This window comes from Melospiza melodia, chromosome 2, assembly GCF_035770615.1.
Source record: "Melospiza melodia melodia isolate bMelMel2 chromosome 2, bMelMel2.pri, whole genome shotgun sequence".
NCBI lineage: Eukaryota > Metazoa > Chordata > Aves > Passeriformes > Passerellidae > Melospiza > Melospiza melodia.
Window position 1 is genome coordinate 1,065,496 of NC_086195.1, and position 21,133 is coordinate 1,086,628.

Sequence of the window (21,133 nt, forward strand, 5' to 3'; positions counted from 1 at the left end):
ATCTGAATGCAGTAATTTGGATTATTTCCCAGGGATATCTGAATGCAGTAATTTGGATTATTTCACAGGGATATCTGAAGGCAGTAATTTGGATTATTTCCCAGGGATATCTGAATGCAGCAAACATCCCCAGCTCTGTATGAAGTACAGAAACCCCTGTGCTCCAGAGGCCATTCTGAGTCCTGCAGAGAGGAGCCAGCCATTCCAGGTGGCTCCATGGGACCCCCCCTCAGGAAGCACAGGTTGAAATGCAGGTGTTCTGTGCATTTTGCATTATTTGTGCATTAATAACTATTTCCTACAGGCCGTGCGTTCCTGTGGAGCACATGAGCGTGCCCCTTGAGATGATGCACAGCTGAGCCCCTGGCCAGCCATTTACAGCCATTCAGTCATGCCCAGGGCCAGATCCTTCAGAGACACTGAGGGAGAGAGGAAAACCTCAATCATCTGAAAATCATGGAAATCTGAAGGACCACAACACAGAGGAAAACCTGAACTTTGGAGACAACTTGTGTCCAGAGGAATGACTGTAATAGTGCCAGCAGGATTTGGTGATCCACACTATTAGTAGCAATATATTTACCTGCAATATGGACTATCCCAGCAGGCCTTGATTTTCCAGGATTGCCAGCCCACAAAACCTTGCTGTTACCAACTCCCAGGATGTGGGCACACAGCCACGAGGGACAGTGCAGGGAAAGGGGACTGGGATGGGAAACTGCTGCTGAAGAGAAGCACAGCACAGACTGGGCTTTCACATACCTGAGATTATTTCACAATTCCAGACTCACATTTTACCACACAACCTGTTGAAAAGCAGAGTTCACAGAGAGAATATGTCCATTTGGACACTAGCACTAATTAATTCAATTACCTTAAAAACAACATGTGAAAAAGGAAAATATCCAACACATGCAAGTTTGATAAGAGAAAACCAAACTGGATGCACCATGTCAGCCAAGTTTTCTGTGTTTTCACTGATTGCAGTGAAGGGAATGCTGTAAAAATGCAACTTTTGCATCAAAAATAGAATAACTTTTCTTCCTGAGAATGCCCAAGGATTCCTCTCTTCACTCCTTCCCACTCAGAATTATTTAATTTCTATTAAATAGAAATGTTCTATTCTGGTCAAGAAGCTGATCCTCTGGAGGGCCAGACAATGCCCTGTTCACGTAGGAGATTAGTTTCTAATTACCATCAGTAATTAGTGCTTTCCTGCAGCCAGAGCTGGAATTTCTCTGTCAGACCCTGAGCAGCTCCAGCCCTGCCACACACGGAGCCCAGAGGTTCATTCCAGGCAGGTGGATCCAGCAGACACCTCCACGGTGCCTCCCAAAGCTCCCAGCTGGTGTTTGTGGGATGAGGGCCTGGCAAACCCTGCTCTAAATCCTTCCATCTGCAATCAAAGCCCTGGAGAGGCCATGCCAGCCCAAAATAACCAGTGCAACCGAGTACATTCCTTTGGAATTCCACAAAGGGCACTTTTAGAGAGGCGAGCTGCTTGTGCCACAGATCCCACAGAGGGTTTGCCCCTCTCACCGAGCCATCCATCAGCAGCTCCCGGCCTGGAGCCCGTTCTGATTGTCCAGCCCCCCCCAGTTTCATGCCTGGCAAGTGCAAATAAAAGCGAGCTGCTGTGGAGGGGCAGCCCAAGTTCAGCAGCTGTGTCCCACTCCGGAGCAGCCAGCACTCCCAGCTGCCAGCACACACAGCACTGAGGCAGCCTGGGCTGTGGCAGGGGAAAAGAAACCAAAACCCCTCACATCTCCCGGCTTCCGAGCAGGACAACTCTGAGCCACCCCACGGAGGTGTCCCCAAACCAACCTGCTGCTGGCTCACCCTGCTCTGCCCCTGCACACGGCACAGGGAATGCTCAGGGCCGGGCACTCCTGATCACACAGTCCCAAATGGTTTGGGCTGGGGGGTCCTTAAATCCCACCCAGTGCCACCCCTGCCATGGCAGGGACACCTCCCACTGTGCCAGGCTGATCCAGCCTGGCCTTGGGCACTGCCAGGGATGCAGGGGCAGCCCCAGCTGCTCTGGGCACCTGTGCCAGGGAAGAATTTCTCACAGAAAGCTCTCACCCATCTGATCTCCCCGTTCCTAAACCCACTGCTTGTATTTTCCCTAACTTTTTCCCCTTTATTCTTCCATTCCTCCTTTCCCCGGAGTTATCCTCCTGAAAGCTGCAATTCCAATCCCTGATTACAGTACAAAGACAGGCCATAAAGGCTGCCCAACGTCATGATTCACAAACATTTCACTGCTGCATTCACATTCTTTCCTGAAGCCAAATCTATCCTAATTGCAGGATTAGAGGCATTAAGGAAAGGCCACCAAACAGAGTGACAGAGGGAACAGGCACTGCAGGTCACGGCTCTGAGAGCCCAATCCTTGCTTCATCTAGGAACCAGGACAGAATGGAACATTCATCAGGGAATGATGTGAGCTGCAGGGACCCCCAGGGACCCCCCAGTGCCAGCCCAGAGCCCACCAAGCCCAGCCTGGGCATCCCAAAGGCTCCTGGAGCTGTGGCAGCCTCGGGGCCGTGCCCATTCCCTGGGCAGTGCCAGCACCCTCTGGGCAAGAACCTGTCCCTAAAATCCAACCTAAATCCCTCCTGGCCCAGCCCCAGCTGCTCCCTGGGTGCTGAGGAAGTTTCCCGGGTGAGAACAGCACCAGGTCATATCCAGCAAGGGAAGTTACAGGTGACTACAACAAAAGGAAAAAGAAAGAAGGAAAGATGGTGTGAAGTAACACTCTCCAGAGTTAGCAACGCCCAAAACACCGTTTGGCTTCTTGATTTAAGAAAATGCATCCATTCAGAGCGGGACTCCAATATATATTCAGTTAATATCCACAGCTATTGCCTTAAATATCTACTGCCATATAAACTCCAAACAAAAAGCACTTTGGAGCTTGGCAGTGGGAAGAGATAGAGGACAGAGTGTTTCTTGCTTTAACGAGGGCCACACCATCCCACCTGGAATGCCGGTTGGTTCACTAACAGGAATTATTTACTAAACAATACTCTCTGATGAGCCATGGAAGCGTTTTCCCTCCATGGCGCTGGAATTCACAGAAAATACCGTTTTCCACAAGCAAACCCCATATTTCACCCCAAATAAAGCAGCAGCTGAACCAGAACAAAAGGGAATGTCATGCACAACCGTGCCTGCTCACCGAGGCAGAGGCTCACACAGGGACACAGCCCCATCCAGGGACCGGCTTCCTTTCCCTGACACCGGCACAACATTCCCACATTCATTCCCCGCTCCCGGTGCCCTTTGCCGAGCCCTGAGGGACGGCACTGCCCAGGGCTGGCGTTCCAGGCAATGGCATTCCAGGGAACGGCATTCCCGGCTCCCCGGCTCAGGGCGCAGCGGCGGCCGGAGGCAGCGGGACCAAGGTGATCCCAGCCGGGGATCCCCGCGGCGGCGGCACCGCACCCGCTACGGCCACAGCCGGCCCCAGGAGGGGCGCAGCATCGCTCACCGCCCGCCCCGGGAGGCGAGGGCAGGAGCCGGCCCCGGCACCGCGACACGCCCGGGCACCGTGAGGGGCTGAGGCGGCGCTGCTCCCCCGCCGGCCTGGGCTGAACCGCCGCCGCCGCCGCCGCTCGCAGCCCGCGCCCCCCGCTGCCCCCGTCCCGCCGGGCCGTACCTCATGTCTGTGCGGGCCCTACTCACAGCCCCGGCCGCGGCCAGGGCACCGAGGGGCCGGAGGGGCCGGAGCGGCGCCCGCAGCCGCCTCCGCCGGACGCGCCATCGCCGCCCTCGCCCCGTCTGAGGGGAGGGGGGAGGAGCCCCTCGCGGCCGCCGTACTGACGCGCGGCCGCGGCCCCCGCGTGACGGACAGGGAGCATCTCCAATCAGAGCCCGGGAAAGGGGAGGAGCCCCACACACTTTAACCAATCAGAGTTCTGACAGCCCCTCTCTGACGCGCGACCTTCGCCCGCCCCCCGCGTGACGAGCAGGGCGCTGTACCAATCAGAGGCCGGAACAGCCGCAGGATCCCGCCTCCCCGACCAATCACGGCCGTGGCAGGCTGAGGGGGTCAGGGCTCGGGGCGCGGTGCGGGGCCTGTGCTGTGCATACGGAGTTAACTCATGGGGTAACCGCAGGCGGCGTCTCCTCCCTCTCCCCTGCCGCGTCCCACAGATAGCGCCGGGTGCCTCCCTCCTCACCTCATTGAATGAGTGACATCCGTGCGAGCCAATCCCGCCTCGGCTTTCACGACGAATGGCGGCCACTGCGACCAATCACAAGCGCTCAGGGTGCTGCCCGAGTCTGTAATTGGTTGCAGGGCGGGAGGGCGGTGCCTGAGGGCGAGGCGGAAGTGAGGGAGTGTCATGGCAACCGCGGGCGCGTCGCGGCGCTCGGGAGTCCCGCGGAGCCGCTGAGGGCCGGACGGGGCTGCGGGAGCCTCTCGGTGCGGGCCGGGTTCACTCAGAGCCGCTGAGGGCCGGACGGGGCTGCGGGAGCCTCTCGGTGCGGGCCGGGTTCACTCAGAGCCCCTGAGGGTCGGACGGGGCTGCCGGAGCCTCTCGGTGCGGGCCGGGTTCACTCAGAGCCCCTGAGGGCCGGACGGGGCTGCGGGAGCCTCTCGGTGCGGGCCGGGTTCACTCAGAGCCCCTGAGGGCTCCCCGGGGCTGCCGGAGCCTCTCGGTGCGGGCCGGGTCCGTTCGGGTCCCCTGAGGGCTCTCCGGGGCTGCCGGAGCCTCTCGGTGCGGGCCGGGGTCGCTCCCCGGGGGTGCCGGGGCGGACCCGACGTGCGGGGGTCTCGGGTGCTCCCTCAGGGGTCAGAGCTGCAGCCATGGTGCCATGGATTCCTGCCTCTCTACCCCCTGATTTCCCTTTTCCTTGTTAACTCAATTTTACTGTTTGGTTGTTTGTGTTTTTTCCCCTTCTAAAGGTTCCTGTTCGTTGAGGACCACACGGGAGAGGAGAGGCCAAGTGGGAGAGGAGCCAGAAAGCCAAGTGGTGATTTGTGGTGAAGTCTCGTGTAAGTTTTGCTGTATTCCTGCCCAGGAGTTCCCTGTGCAGTGCCCCGGTGTGAGCTGTGTGGCACAGAGCCCCTGCACTGTCCCCCAGTCAATCCCGGGTGCTGCAGGGCCTGTTCTGCTGTGCCAGCAGAGCTGCAGAGGGACTGGGGACAAGGCCTGCAGGGACAGCACACAGGGAATGGCTGCCAGTGCCACAGGGCAGGGCTGGGTGGGATCCTGGCCATGAGGAATTGTTCCCTGCAGGGTGGGCAGCCCTGGCACAGGGTGCCCAGAGCAGCTGGGGCTGCCCCTGCATCCCTGGCAGTGCCCAAGGCCAGGCTGGACACTGGGGACAGTGGGAGGTGTCCCTGCCATGGCAGGGGTGGCACTGGGTGGGATTTAGGGTCCCTCCCAACCCAAACCCAGCTGGGATTCTGTGATCCTCACTCCTGAGGATTTTCTCTGTTATGGGCATCTAAACTTGTTGATCTGGTTTAGAGCTTCTGTATCACAAAGACTCAAATTGCCTGCAAACAATGCCTGTGATTCTTATAGAGTAATTTAATTTAATTTAATTTAATTTAGCAGGGCTTTAGTGCCTTGTTTGCCAGAGCCCCTGCAGCTGTCACAGTTTGGTTGCTCTGTTTTTCAGGTCACTATGAAGGCTCTGTATGCTCAGCAGAATTCCCCTGGAGAGGAGATGACATTTGTGTTCCAGGAAAGGGTGAGCTCCCTTCAGAACTGCTCTGTCCCTCAGGCAGTGGGGCAGCAGAGCTTGGCTCAGTGCCACAGGGGAATTGAGGCACAGAAATCTTGCACAGGCTTGGGAGGGACTGGTGGGATCCTTGCACACACAGGCAGGGAGGGAGGGGAGGTGCATTTTGTCATCGGGCAGCACTGCCAAGCCCCCTGCTGGATTGCTCTGCAGTTTTGGTGTTCAGACTTTACAAACAAGCTTTGCAGGCATGAAAAACAAACCCTGGGGCCACATTTCCCAGCTGAATTTTCTAGTCCCTGAAAAAGTAGAAATGGAGATGAGGAATTTGTCAGGTTTGGGGTGAGAACACCAGTTCTTACAGGGGCTGTTCCTTTTACATCATTTGGACTTCATTTGGGACTTGAATGTTGACCTCAGTGGGTTTGTCAGGATTTGTGCCTCAGATAAAGTGAAATAAAACCTCAGCAGAAAAATAATGTCAGTGGGTGATGAGACTTAGTAAGGTCTGGTGGTCAATTTGCAGTAATAATAATAATAGTAATAGTAATAATAGTAATAATAGTAATAATAGTAATAATAGTAATAATAATAATAATAATAATAATAATAATAATAATAATAATAATAATAATAATAATAATAATAATAATAATATCTTAATATCTTAATATAGTAATGTTAAATAGTAATATAGTATAGTAATATATATTTTATATATATAATATTATATACTTTATATTATATTATATTATATTATATTATATTATATTATATTATATTATATTATATATACATTATATATACATTATATATTATACTATATACATAATATAATATAACATAATGCGATGTGATGTAATATAACATAATATAACATAATGTAATATAATATAATGTAATATAATATAATGTGATATAATATAATATAATATAATATAATATAATATAATATAATATAATATAATATAATATAATATAATATAATATAATATAATATAATATAATATAATATAATATAATATAATATAATATAATATAATATAATATACCAGTTTGCAATAATAGTATAATGCTAATGCTAATAATAATGCTAATAATAATAATAGTATACTCAAAGAATGGTGTTGTAAACCCCTTTTCATTGACAATTCCTGCCTGCTCTCCCCACAAAACAACCCAAGAAGAGGAAAGTGCTTTCAGGAGCTGGAGGAGCTCCTGGGGCACGTGCAGTGTGTAACAAGGAGCTGTCCTCCTGTCCTAGGAGAACCTTCCTCCCAGCAGAGCCCACGATGTGAAGGTGCAGGTCAGAGCCTGTGCCCTGAGCAGGGTGGACACACAGGTATTTGTTATTTGTTTGTGTGTTTTGCTGGGGGTGTCTGTGCTCCCATGGCCTTGGCTGGGGGCTGGCACGAGCTCAGGCTGTGCCTTTGCTGCTGGCAGTGGGCACAGAACTTTTTAGGGGTTTCCCCATCAGGGGCATCCTCGGGGAAGGTTTCCACAGGCACAGGACTGGGCTGGGCTTCTTGCACAGCTCTGATTGAAAAGCATCTGGAATTTGATTCCTAATTCATGGAGATCAGTTGTCAGCTGAGATCTCTTACAGTAAATCCCTTTTATCTTCATCTAAGCCACAGGCTGGCTTGGCTGGTAGTAACTCCCTGCTTTTATTTTTTAATGTTTCTAAATTTAAATACAGAATTCAGTGCCATGGTTTAATACTGGGGAAGGTTTGCACTTCCTTCCCCTGGATAACATTTTGGTAATGGCCCAAGCTTCCTGGGATGATCCAGCACTGTGAGATGTAATTCATTTATAAATGCAGAGCTTTAGCAGGAATGCTGCCAGCATTGTTTTCATTTAGCTCCTGGCAGAAATCAAACTGAAGAAGGAACTTGTGCCTGTTGGGAGAGAAGTTTCAGGAGTGGTGCTGGAAGGTGAGTGGGTGGCAGTGCCCAGGGAGGGAGGAGGGAGCAGGGATTCCCCTCAGAGCCCAGAACTCTCTCTGGAGAGCTTTTTGGAGCTCTTGGCTTCCTTGGCTGCTCCCAGTGCTGGTGCCACTCCCCTGAGGTGGAGAGTCCAGCCTGGCTCTCAGACACCCCTGTGTGCTCCTGCAGGGAGCTCCTTGTGCCAGAGTCTGGGAATTCAACATTTGGGCTTGGCATCAAGAATCAATCAATAATTGTAATCAATAGAATTATGGTTTTTCACAAGAAATGTGTATCTTTAGTTTTGTGAGCTAGTGATAACCAGTGCTTCCAAATGCACATCCCATTCCTGCTCTAAATATTTCTCTTTTTCCCTTCTTCCCTCCTTTTCACCTCTCCATGGTGAGTTGGAAGCAAGGTGACCTTTTTCCAGCCAGATGATGAAGTGGTGGGTAAGTTAATGCCTGTTTGCCTCAGCTGACACCAGCAGTCATCTTTTTGTAATCAATGACTGAGCTTAGAATAATTGGTCAGGCTAAATCCACCATGTATTTTCAGAATTCAACTGCTGTCACAGGAATAAACTTATAAATGGGAATTCTGTTCTAAGAACGTTCCCTTAGGATGTGAAATATGATGTTGTGTTAAGCACCAGATTGTGAGTGATGCCTTAGGAGAGAGGAGTTATTTCTTAGAGCATTCTGTGCCACATGTTTATGTTATGTGTGCTGGGTGAAGGGATTAGAGGATGGCTGAAGTTCTGAAAGCAGGACAGAGTGGAGGTGCTGGGGGAGATGTGTGTGTTTGGGCATTGTGGTCCTTGCTGCACTATTCCCTCATGGCACAGCAGCTGCTCTGGGCAGTCTGGCTACTCCCTGCAGGAACCCTGGGCACAGCTCCAGGTGGGCACAAGCACATTGTTCATGGAACTGGGACACAGCTCCAGATGGGCACAAGCACATTGTTAATGCAACTGGGAAGGACTGGGCACAGCAGCCACATTTGCAAGGCAAAGCCCTTTGGTCTAATGGAGTGAGATTTGTGGGGGAGAGGGAAGAAAATAATTATTTCCCTGGGATAGAGGGGATGCTAATTCAGGAGGTGGAGCCAGAACCTTCTGTTAAGGAGAGTTCTGTGGCCAGTGAAGGTAAAAAGCTTAGTTATAACCAGGATGGAGGGGCTTTTCCTGCCTACTCTGCTTTTGCTCTCTCTGCCTTCCCTGGTTAGTTTTTCCTGCACTTCCTCTTTCTTATTCCTGCTTTTTGAAACTTCCACATTCCTGTGTGCCCATCTTCTGCGTTTTCCTGTGCCCTTGGTGCTGCCTTTGCAAAGCACAGGGTCAGGAACTGGGATGGGAGAGGAGCTGTGGGGTGGCTGCTCTGTGCTCAGATCCCTGCTCTGGGATCCATGGCCTGCACTGGAAGGGGAGCACTCAGAGTGTGGAATGAGCTCAGACATCACCAGACAAAAATGTCTGACACCTGCCAGTACCAGACAGCACTCCGTGGTGTCCCCATGCTTTCTCCCTCAATCCCAAAATGCTGTAGAAGCACCTCTGAAACTCCCTTGTGCCCAGGGACACCTTGGGCTGGGACCTGGCCAAGGTCTCTGACCTGTCCTAAACCTGCCAAGAGGGCACTGAACCCAAACAGGAGCAGGGAATTCCTTGGGACAATGCTTTGGTTGGAATGATTGCTTGTGTGAAATTCAAGGTCTGTGTTCCTTCTTTTCCAGGAATTCTGCCCCTGGATTCTGAGGAGTCTGGTGTCTGTGAAGTTGTCCTGGTTCACGAGCATTATTTGGGTTTGTAGATTACACAGTTTGCTAATAATAATTTTTACTGTAGACTTTGTTTTAGCTTTTCTAAAGGGGAGCCCATAACCATGGAGCTCTGGGCATGCTCCTTCCATTCTAACATTCCAAAACTCCAGCTGCCCCACAAGTCACAGAAGTTTGAGCACTCAGTGCTCTCAAGGGCTTTTTCTTTGCTGTCACCATTTCACAGTTCATGATGGCCTAAACCACATGAGCTGACCCTGTTGTTTTCCTTTTCCTTTTATTTCCCTTCTAACTTCCTGTTCTGTTGCTTCATTGTTGTTATACTTTTTCCTCACCTGTCAAAAAATGTAATGAAGAGAAATTTGCTTTTTTCTTCCCTTTGACTCAGTCTGGGACTATCACCTGGGACCAGACTAACACATGGGGTGAAACAAGGAGACTGGAAATGGAGACTGGAATTTTCAGGGAGGAGGGTCAGGGAAAGCCCTGTTTTCAGTTATTGTGAGCTTCCAGTTTTCCCTTTCTGGGCATAGATTACTTTAATGAGTAGGATACTAAATGTAGGAGTCCCTGTTCTTCTTCCAGCAGTTTGTTACCTTGAACAAGCTATTCTTTTACTCAAAATTTGCTCTTCCCAAAGAAGCTGTGGCTGCCCCATCCCTGGCAGTGTCCAGGGCCAGGTTGGACAGGGATTGGAGCAGCCTGGCACAGTGGAAGGTGTCCCTGCCATGGCAGAAGTGGCACTGGATGGACTTTGAGGTCCTTCCAACCCAAACCATCCTGGGATTCTAAATGCCTAAGTTTGGGTTGTGTTTTCTGTGACTGCCATGAATTCCTGAGTAGTTACGAGGTGGCTCCCTTAATCTTGGTTATATCAAAGTTGAATCCCTAATTTAATTTTGTAAAATATGGCACAATATCCTCTTCATGGCTTCTTAATACAAGAGGAAACAGGAGCCAGTGGCGGTGACCTGTTTGCAGGGGGAGCCTTCCTGACTCACTGACAGGCTTTGCTAGATAAGCCCAGGGGTTTTGCTGGGGTTTTTACCACCTCTTTGCTATGTTTGTTGGTGTGTGTGGTGTTATATTTTAAAGTTTGCTCTATCTCACCGCTAGAAAATGCGGGGTTTATAGCAAGCCTGTGATCCTCCCCTGCAGTATCAGTTAATCCTGTAATCCTGTTGGCCCAGGTCTGATTCTGTGCCCACCTTGAATTTCCCTTTTAAGCTGTGCCAGGGGAGTGAGTGAGAGGCTCTCTCAACTCTTTGCTCTCTCTTGGCCCCTTCTCTCCCCAGGCTCTCCCTCAGGGACCCTGCTGCTCCCAGGGGTGGGACCCCCAATAAACCCTCAGCTAATGAGCACCCCCAGAACTGTGTGGGGCCTCCTTGCCTGTCTGCTGCTCCCAGTGAACACGTTGTCTTACATAGCAAGAGATCTCTTATCATTATAGTGCAAGGATTCCATATCACCAGAGTTTCATACCTCCTCAATGGTTCCCACAAGCAGCTCCTCTAAGCACTGGCTGGCCCTGACCCTGGAACAGTCCTGATCTGACTCCAGATGGTGTGACCTGTTAACATCAGGCCTGCTCCTAATCTTCAGTAATTGGTTCAGTTGCAACTTTTAGGGGATAAGATCACATTCTATACCACCTTCATTTACCCATACTGTATCCCCCTACGTGAACACACAGCTTAGGGGGCTCCCAGGGGATCCCAAAGGAGCTGATCAGGGGTGTTTGTGTTTGTGTTTGTGTTTGTCCCTCAGCTCACAAGCCCCAGAAGCTGTGCTGGGCAGGGCACACAGCTCAGGGGGCTCCCAGGGATCCCAAAGGAGCTGATCAGGGGTGTTTGTGTTTGTGTTTGTCCCTCAGCTCACAAGCCCCAGAAGCTGTGCTGGGCAGAGGCTGCAGGCACGCTCCGGGACGGGCTCCGCGCGTACACGGCCCTGCACTACCTGGCCCCGGTGTCCCCTGGCACCAGTGTCCTCGTCCTGGATGGAGCAAGTGTGGGTACCTGGGCTCACACATCCCCTGGTTCTGGGAGTGCTGGCAGTGTCATTTGTTTCCTGGCTTTGCAGGAAGGACTGTCCCGTGTGGGATCCTGATCCTGAGCAGGGATATTGTCCTGCCTGGGGTGGGGGGTGCACACAGGGAGGGTGTGCTGGTGTCCTGCACTGGCACAGTGGTGTCCTCAGTCCTCAGGGGTAACTGCAGGAAAATGCCTTATTTTTCAGTCCTCTCCCACCTCTGCTTTTTACCTTTTCTTGGATATAAATAATTTGATTTGCATCCCTGCAGTTCTTGGTGCTAATGAAGATGTGGGGTCCCCTCAGCCAAGGTTCTGTAATGTAAACATGGCTGGGGCCTTTTCCTTGGAGCTTTTTTCCCTTCAAGCTCTGAGTTCTAGCTGCTGTGGTAATTAAAGGAGAATCTGAGCTATTTTATTAATGACAAGAACAAGTTACTGACCAAAAGTTCATTCAGAGCTTCCCAGTCACTGAAGAGCTGTTTTGGCCTCACTTAGGACAGAAGCAGATCTCTGAATATTCAGTTCTTGGTTCAGCTGTGGGGTTTTTGCAGGAGTAAGTTAATTTCTGGGTATTCTCCTGACTGGCCTTTACAATGTAATTGTTCTTAACATTAAATTGGTGGTGTAAATAAATGAATGAATTAACCAATGACCCTGCTTTTCCCCTCTCAGCCATTTGGTACCATTGCAATTCAGCTGGCCCAACACAGAGGGGCCAAAGTCATCTCCACTGCCCACAGCCTGGAGGACAAGCAGTACCTGGAGAGGCTCAGGCCTGCTGGGGGTGAGTTTTATCCTTCAGGGCTGAAGTCTGGCCTAAAGAATGTCTCAAAATATTTTTACTGTCAGGTCTAGAGACTAAGTGCTGTAAAAATTAAACACAAATAGATAAATAGTCTAATTGAACAGTTTTCAGGTTTGTTCTGTGCTCCACAGGTGTTTGATTTCTGGTTTAGGTGTGCTTAAGGGCATTTTAATTGTCCATTTCAGTGGTAATGAGTGGCAGTAGTGCCCAGCAGTGCTGAGTGCTGGCTTTTGGCCCAGGTGCTCAGGAAATCTGTCCATGTGATGGAGTGTTTGCTGTGCAGGGAAGGATTGCTGACTCACCACAGCCAGCCTGTGCCAGAGCTCACACACCTGACACCCAGCACCCAGCCCCTCACACTGCTGCTGCCAGGGCTTCTCAGGTGTCAGTGCTGCCACAGCTGGGGCTGCACCTGCACAGGCTCTGCATTCTCTGCTTTCCAAAGGAGTTGGCCTCACACACAACACTTGCATTCTTCCCTGACTTCCCTTTCATACGTCGAGTTTGGGTTTTTTCCCTCTGAAAACAACATGAGAACATACTCTGTGTAAGAATCTTTTCTGACCAAAATTTTGGTGGTGTTTTGTGGAGGGAAGTGGAATATTCCTTTATTCTGACAGTTTGAAAATAAAGGATGGCTTGTCAGTCTGGCTGGATGGCAGCAAAAGGTTAAAACTGGTGCCTGCTCCTTCCCCCTGCAAGTACCAAGTGCTGCAGTGTGATTGCCAGGTTTGTTTTGCAGAGTGTGGTTTTTGTTGGCCTTCACTGGGGTTACAGAGCTGGAGATGCCTTTGGGGGAGCCTTGTCAGCCCCATCTGTGTGCTTACAGCTGCAGCCACCGCAGGGCTGCCTCTGCAGCACCTGCCAGACTCATCTCTCTGCAGCTTGAGAGCAACACTTTTTTTTTAAAGGCAATTTGACCCAAAAAAACCTATTTTTTCCTGATTTCATCAGCCTTTTTTTCTGTCTCTATGTTTATATATATTACTGCACTAGCTGTTGTGACACACATCAGAACTGGAAGATTTTTGGGAATGCTGTTGCTGTGCAGAGCCTTGTGGCACCAGCTGTTACAGGGACAAAGAGGAAATACAGAAGACCTAAAACTTCCTTTTGTAACATTTTATGGGTACATTTTGGTAATTATATGAAAAATTCATGAGCTAGAAGAGGATTTGGCAATTTCATTCTCACAGTCCTGAGTTACTTTTTACAGCATTTTTAAGTTTTTTGAATGTTAATGTCAAATAGAGCATAAGTAACCCAAGCTCTAATTGGCTTCTTGTGTTTGTGGGTGGTGAATTTTCAGTTTTGTGCTTGTTCAGGGGGTTTTTGGTTAGTTTAGGGCAGTTTTCAGTGAACAGCAATTTGTATTATCATTGTTGAGCATACCAAGCTGCCTTCTGGAATGGCTGAGGGGGAAAAATGATAACTGCAACTTTATTTCAAATAAAGAAATAGCACCTGGGTGCAGCGTTGAAGAGAGACACAGCTTGAGTGCAAAAGCAAAGAGCTTTTAAAAGTGTTCAGACTTTCTGATTTGTTTGTTAATTAATGTGATTCCAGTGCCTGAAACAGAAGTTCTGGTAATGCTTCAGGATTTGTATTTAGACCAACAGGATGGGACTTGACTTTGTCTTTAGTAACCCCTGGAGTAAAAGTTACAATAGAATGAAGGAGGGGATTTTAACAAGTTTTGACATTCTAATGCCTGTGTTTGAGGCTGGAGACAGAATATTCCATAAGCAATGGGATGAGTTTCTGTCAGAGAACCCAAGGAAAGTATCTGCACATGCACAGATATTTCCTCTGCTCCTAAGGGCACCTCCTGCTTTTCCTTGTTTGCTTTGTGAGGTTTTGTTCTGTGCCACCAGCACTGAGCTCTGTTTAGAACCCCCCAGAGCAAACTTTGGGATCCTGGGGTTTCTGTGCCCCCAGCAGTGGAGGAGGAGAGGAACTGAAGTTTTGCCAGTCAGAAAAATCTTACTTTGGAAGCTGTGCAAGTCCCAGCAGAAGAAACTGAACTCATTTGTCAGTATTTTGTGAGAAATACATAGGTGACAAAGGATTATGGAAAGTTATATTACAGTTTGTTGCTTGGCCTTTTCCACAATGGTGAGAAATTTTTCCAGCATTTTTTTAGGAAGGAAGCTGACCAGGATTTTGATAAGTACTGTTTGAACTATTGTGCTGAGTAAAGGAACAAAACTGGACGTTTTTGCTATACAGAAATCAGAAAATAGTCACAACGGTGGAACTCTGGCTTTTTCTTTTTGATTGCCAGGCTTTGGGTCTTTGAAACCAGAATTATCTTCAAAAAGTGAAATTATTTGCAAAATAATACCATGTCAAATTGTCCTGGTAAGGAAAACCTTTTAAATTGTTGACTGAAGAAAACTAAGAAGAAAAGGATATTATGGGGGTTTAGTTACATAGGGGGAATGTGGCTACCATTAATAATTAATTATTATCCCATCTTTAGTAAATTTTGACAGTGAAGTCATTTGACTTCAGTGAAAAAAAAGAAGGAATTACTTGGGATTTGAATGCATCCTATGATTAGATTGAGGGTTTGAAGGGACAAAAAGACCCAAACCCAAGGCATTTATTGCTGATTTGTTAATATCCTTAATGACCAGCTCTTTGCATTTTTTCTTCCCTCCCTCCCTCCTTCCTTCCCTCCCTGCTGGGATCCCACTCCAGGAGTGCGGCAGCCTTTGGTGGGTGAGTGCAGAGCTGAGCTCAGGCTCCACATTTGGCTGATGTTCTTCCAGTTCTCATTTTGCTGTGGCATTTTTTGCCTGTTTAGTTTATAAATGTTTGTTCTACCTCATAATGATGAAACAAACCCTGTGGCTGCTCCTTCTCTGTGTTATTGTTATAATGTTAAAAATGGCTTTTACCTGAAAGAGGGCAGGGCTGGGTGGGATCTTGGCAATGAGGAATTGTTCCCTGGCAGGGTGGGCAGGCCCTGGCACAGGGTGCCCAGAGCAGCTGGGGCTGCCCCTGCATCCCTGGCAGTGCCCAAGGCCAGGCTGGGCACTGGGGGCAGTGGGAGGTGTCCCTGCCATGGCAGGGGTGGCATGGGATCTTTAAGGTCCCTCCCAACCCAAACCATTCCAGGATTCTCTCATTCCTGATTCTGTGTTTCCTCTTTATAACCAACCATAAACAGGGCATCATAGATACATGACAGGAAAATGTGTTGGTGGCTTTCAGTTCAACAATATTTCAAGAGCAGATGTAAATCCTTCATCTAAACATTTAATTAAAGACCCAGAGAGCCAGGACTTGGACAAGAATAGCAAAAAATGAACTTAGAGAAGGATTTGCCACATTTTATCCTTTTGGGCCAACAAACTCATGAATTAACTCTGCATTCATAGTTTTGGTGTTGATTTTGCACTGTGTTGAAAATGAAAAAAAGAGAAAGATGTGCCAGGTGTTTTGGGTGTAGCTGCAAACCCGTTTGTGGTCCCTGCAGAGAGCAGAAACTGTGTGCTGCTCGGGATCTGAGCTCTCAGCTGTGAGCACCTGAACTCCTTTTCCATGGGTCTGAGGTGGTTTTTGCTGCTGTCCTGCTCTGGCAGCCCGGGTGATCGATGTGTCCCACGGGAAGATTGACGTGGCCGAGAGCTGCCTGGAGGAGACGGGCGGGCTGGGCGTGGACATCGTGCTGGATAGCGGAGGTACGGGGGCGCTCCTGCCTTGTTGTGATTTCAGGGTTTATCATTCCCTGATCATTCCCTGCCAGGTGTGTCAGTCACCTCTCCTTTCCCCTCCCAGCACTGTCTGTCAGTCCTGGCATTCCAGAGGGGCGTTGAATGATTGGCAGATTCAAAGGGTGGGAGCACTGGGCCATCCAGGTGTCCTTTGTCCCTTTGTCCCTCCCCTCCTGTCCCTGCTTGGTAGCTCCCTGCCCCTTCCCTGCCCCTCTCCCCGGGGTTCAAAGGAGCAGCACCCACGGGCTCAGGGAGTTCTGTTATGGTGGTGCTGCATTCAGAGGCCTGTGGGCCAGAATAAAGCTCTGCATCCAAACTCTCCATCAGAACCGACTCCTTTCCTTCACCATGGCCTTGAAGCTTCTCTGCCGGAGGGAAACCTGAGGAGCAGCCCCTGTTATGGGGGGAAGCTCCATCCCAGCACCACCAGAGCTCCTGCAGGCCTGGCCTTGTCCCCACGGGCCCAGCTGCAGCACCCAGCCAGCCCAAAGTGTCTGTGGGGTGAAACACCACACACCCAGCCAGCCCAAAGTGTCTGTGGGTGAAACACCACACACCCAGCCAGCCCAAAGTGTCTGTGGGTGAAACACCACACACCCACAGCCCAAAGTGTCTGTGGGTGAAACACCACACACCCAGCCAGCCCAAAGTGTCTGTGGGGTGAAACACCACACACCCAGCCAGCCCAAAGTGTCTGTGGGGTGAAACACCACACACCCAGCCAGCCCAAAGTGTCTGTGGGTGAAACACCACACACCCAGAGCCAAAAGTGTCTGTGGGGTGAAACACCACACACCCAGCCAGCCAAAAGTGTCTGTGGGTGAAACACCACACACCCACAGCCAAAAGTGTCTGTGGGGTGAAACGCCACACACCCACAGCCCAAAGTGTCTGTGGGGTGAAACACCACACACCCAGCCAGCCAAAAGTGTCTGTGGGGTCAAACACCACAGTGCCACTATTTGGTGCAGCACCAAGGGCCAGACAAGCTCAGGCACATCCCATCCAGTTATATTGGTGATATTCCAATGCCTGGCAATGGCATCCCCTCATTGCCAGAGCTCTTCTGGCACCCACTGCTGCCTGCCAGCACCTCCCAGGCAGCTGCTAAATGGGGCTGAAATAGTCCTCTCTTTGAAACTGGAAATTAAAAATGGCTCTAGAGAGTTTGCTGCCTTGTTTGAATACAGAAATTAACCCTAATTAACAGCACTACCAACCTCTATTGGAAACCAACTCTCATAGGTGAAAACTCTGAAGTTACTATTTAGAGTTATGTAAATAAAATATTATTACATACTACTATACTAGATATTTTTGATATATATATTAAAAATATTGTTATTGTATTATATTCTATATTTTATTATATAACATACTGCTGATATATATTTATATATAATGGTATATAAGTATATAATACTGTCTAAATATATAATAGTATCTAGATGTATGATCTGTAATTTTCAATTATATAATAATTTACATTATATATACTATAATAGATATAGTATAATATACTATATTTTATAGTTATATTTGGTGTTTTTTACATTATGCATTAAGTTATATATACTATAGATTATAAATATTATATCTTATATATAGTATATTATGTATAGTATACAATATTATATGTAGTATATACTATTATGTTATATACTATATAATACAGTATAATATATGTAATTTACTATATTATAGTACATATATAATATAGTATATATATTATAGTATACTCCAATATAGTATAATATAGGTAATATACTGTATTACAGTCTATATTGTTACTATACAGTATTATGAATATGAATATAAACAAAATATTCCTCTGAATAGTAACTTCAGAGCTATTATATTATTCTAAGTAAAGTATATAAAATACTCAGGGTATAAATGAGATAATAAATTCAGAGTTTTCAACCATTTTTAGCTGAAACAACAAAAACCTCAGAGTTCCACTGAAAGGTGTGGCAATAAATACAAACTGAATTTTGCACATTTTCTGCTGAGCTCAGAGGAATTTGTTCTCCCCCCCAGTGAGGCTGTACAGTGCTGAAGATGAACCGCCTTCCAGGTGCCAGCTGCTGCCTCACAAGCACGACATCATCACCCTGCTTGGGGTTGGGGGACGCTGGATAACCACTGAAAGGAACCTGCAGGTAAAGGTGTCTGTGCAGGGAGGAGTTTGTCCCACAGAAAACAGACAGACACATAAAACTGTTGTTTCAACCTGCCAGTATTACACTGACACTCTCTTTTAAAAGTGGGCAAGGGGTGGTTTTTGTTTGGTTTAACCATCTCTATAAAATAACCATTTAACCTTTATATTTGTATGGGAAAATGTAACTAAATAACATTTTTCTTCAATTTGCTTCAGCTGGATCCTCCAGACAGCCATTCCTTGTTCCTTAAGGGAGCCACGGTGTCCTTCCTGAACGAGGAGGTGTGGAACTTGTCCAATGTGCAGCAGGGGAAGTATCTCGATATCCTTTGGTGGTGCTGTGGAACTCTCACTCTCAAAGGAGTGAAAACACAGCTGGGAAATCCCACTGAGAAATTCTCCTGTGCTCAGTGCTGCAACCCAGCTGAAAGGTGGAGATAACATATGAGAGACACTCAGGTTTTAAGGTATTTTCTGCATTCCTTTTAAATTCATTGTGGAATCCCACACTGGTTTGGGTTGGAAGGGACCTTGAAGTTTATCCAGTGCCACCTTCCACTGCCCCAGGCTGCTCCAAGCCCCAGTGTCCAACCTGGCCTTGGAAATGTCTCTACAAGCTTCATTAAAAGCAGTGCTGCAAAACACCCATTGGGAAAAAACCTGCAGTGTTTTGGTTCATTATTGAACCAATTAATTGAAGATTTGACTCTATAGGATTTCATTTTATGCAAGAGACATTTTGGATTTTTTTTTAGCTGTTGTCCTTTTGGGCATTAGATGTATCACCTGTAAACTTAATGCACTCGTGTTCACTGCAAAAGTAGAATTATTTTGAGCCTCCTTTATTTTCAATGTACAGAAATATTATGTACAGAAAATGTACTGATTTGTTTTGTACATGAAATTTATGGAGGCACAGTGTTGGTTGGGAACAGGAAAAGGAATATCTCCTACATTTGGGCTGGTGAAGCTGGACTGAGCTCCCTGGGCAGGACATTTTCAGCCCTGGAAGGTTTGGGTACTTTTGGCTTTAGGAACTTGTGTATCTTGTGAAATTCTGGAGCATCTGGCATTACTGTCATCTGAAGAAATCACAAATTGATCACTTTTTAAAAGAACCTGAGCTCCAAGTATCAGCCTGATTGCCCTTAAAATGAAGGATGAAACTTGTTTGGGTTTCATACAAAGACTGAATAAATACAGCCCCATGTATTGGCCTGTCTTGGCTGGTGTCATTAACTCACAGACCCCTCACAAGGCAATGTGCTCCAAGAATTTCCAGCCTCTGCTGTGTTCCCAGCTCCATTTTGGCTTTCTATCAGGTGCCTGTATGAACTGTCACAACAGCTACCCGGTCCCAAAATCTGTTCTCTTCATTCTGCACAAAAAGTGCCATTGATTAATGATTGATTGATGATGTACTAGTGCAGGCTGCACTTGTATTTCATATTGAAATACTGAAGATTTTCATATTGAAATAATTGAAATATTCCATATTTCATTTCTGCATCCTCTTTCAGAAAAGGAGGTTTCTGATATAGAAACAAGTGCAAAAAATCTGATCTAAAGCCTGGAATTGAGGTTCATTTTGCCTTGATCTTGCTGAGTTTGTATCAGTACAGGGCTGTGACCAGCACATGTGATTGTAAAGAGATTTCCCTCCAGCTTTATTGTTCCTTAACAGTCCTCTTGGATACCCATCCTGGAAGATATCATGGACAAATTATCAAATGGCATTTTCAGGTGAGAGGTGTGGTGTTGTCATCTTATTGCAGGGGTTCCATACTGTTATCTCCTTATCACAAAAGTTTCACACCTTCTGGGTGTTTCTCATGGGCATCTCCTCAGAGCACTGACTCTTTCTCCTTCACAAAGCACCCAAGTGGCTCCAGTTCCCTCCCCAACACCACCCCACTCTTTTATAGCACTCTGCTTCTCACTGGGTACAGCTGTGGCCTGTTAAAGTCAGGTCTGTTCCTGATCTTTGATAATTGGCCTGGCTGCAGCTCCTTAGGGGTAAGATTTCTTTCTACACTATCTTTATATTCTTATATTCTATCCCCCTGCAATGTGGAGATTTTTGTAGGTTTTTAAATTCGGCCTTAGAAGCAGAAAACTCTGGCCAGCAGTAACACTCCTGAGCAGAGCTTCAGGAATTTATGGGAAGATTCCCATAATAAGCTGGGAATGGGAGATCCCTTCCCTTAAAGCAGGATAACAACTGCTGCTGAGCAGAACCCTCCCCACCACCCCTTTTTTCCCCTGCAAGAAGGATCTCTTTTCATTTATTTGGGGCTCCTGTTTGCTCTGGGGCTTTTCCCTTCTTCTGTGCACTGGAGCAAAGCCATAAGCCTGTTACTTTGTTTGAGGAGGGAGGCTGACACAGTGAAAGTAAAGTCTGTCCTGTGATATTTCTGTGGTCTGAGTGTGCTCACCTGCCCTTTTTACTGTTTCATTTCAGGCCTCAGCTGGATGAACCCATCCCATTGTATGAAGCCAAAGTTTCCATGGAAATAGTTCAGAAGAATCAAGCAAGAAAGAGACAAGTCATCCAGTTCTGACACACAACTTCTGATTTCTCAGCTGGGAAAGATAAAGAAATGTATTTGTGGAATAAATCAGTGTACATTTGCAGGCAGTAAAGAGAATTTAAACATTCTTTGTACCTCGGCTCAAATGGTCTCTGAAGCTTCCATGACTTCAGGGTTTTTTAATTCCCTTGAGCAGAATGTTCCCATCAGCAGCTTCTAAAGAAGCAGCCTTAACATGAAAATCTTGTCTGCCCTGCCATATTTTAAAATGTCAGAAACATCTACAGGAAAACTCAGTCACTGTTGGTTTTCAACCCTAAGAGATTGAAGAGGGAAAAAAAGATGTTTTTATTAGTCTTTTGTCTCCAACCCCTACCAGTAGTTACCTTTATAGTTACCTTTTGCTTTTGGCTGCTCTGAAACTGAATGCTACACTTAAAGATCTTAATCCACATTTAAAATTGTTGTTGAGTT

At 47.6% G+C, this 21,133-nt stretch overlaps 2 protein-coding genes across 8 annotated transcripts in view; one reads left to right on the forward strand and one right to left on the reverse strand.

The window, feature by feature from the left end:
* Positions 1 to 3,759, reverse strand: part of ITSN1 (intersectin 1) — a 113,875-nt gene extending 110,116 nt beyond the window's left edge. For all 3 annotated transcript variants that reach the window (XM_063180262.1, XM_063180248.1, XM_063180270.1), the window contains exon 1: positions 3,665 to 3,759. The gene's annotated coding sequence lies outside the window, so the exon portion shown is untranslated. The remainder of the gene's footprint in view (positions 1 to 3,664) is intronic.
* A 445-nt stretch (positions 3,760 to 4,204) lies between these two features.
* Positions 4,205 to 20,787, forward strand: CRYZL1 (crystallin zeta like 1). Of its 5 annotated transcripts, none has more exons than XM_063180302.1 (15): positions 4,205 to 4,277; positions 4,916 to 5,005; positions 5,638 to 5,709; positions 6,965 to 7,042; positions 7,565 to 7,637; positions 8,036 to 8,080; positions 9,363 to 9,431; positions 11,281 to 11,414; positions 12,110 to 12,221; positions 14,946 to 14,966; positions 15,833 to 15,931; positions 18,005 to 18,126; positions 18,345 to 18,450; positions 19,826 to 19,871; positions 20,590 to 20,787. In XM_063180302.1, exons 3-15 carry the CDS (start codon positions 5,644 to 5,646, stop codon positions 20,687 to 20,689), a joined length of 1,071 nt encoding a protein of 356 aa, XP_063036372.1. In that variant the 5' UTR covers positions 4,205 to 4,277; positions 4,916 to 5,005; positions 5,638 to 5,643; the 3' UTR covers positions 20,690 to 20,787. The 5 variants fall into 5 exon arrangements, with proteins under 5 accessions (XP_063036372.1, XP_063036356.1, XP_063036362.1 ...); XM_063180286.1 differs by lacking the exon at positions 4,205 to 4,277 and adding an exon at positions 4,340 to 4,432; XM_063180292.1 differs by lacking the exon at positions 4,205 to 4,277 and adding an exon at positions 4,461 to 4,491.
* The last annotated feature ends 346 nt before the right edge of the window (positions 20,788 to 21,133 follow it).

What these genes read in the sequence shown, in the direction of transcription:
- CRYZL1 (XM_063180302.1), top strand. Translation starts at nt 5,644, where the DNA reads ATGAAGGCTCTGTATGCTCAGCAGAATTCCCCTGGAGAGGAGATGACA. An exon ending in GGTTCACGAGCATTATTTGG is followed by an intron (nt 9,432 to 11,280) that starts GTTTGTAGATTA and finishes TTTGTCCCTCAG; the next exon opens with CTCACAAGCCCCAGAAGCTG. An exon ending in CCACTGAAAGGAACCTGCAG is followed by an intron (nt 18,127 to 18,344) that starts GTAAAGGTGTCT and finishes AATTTGCTTCAG; the next exon opens with CTGGATCCTCCAGACAGCCA.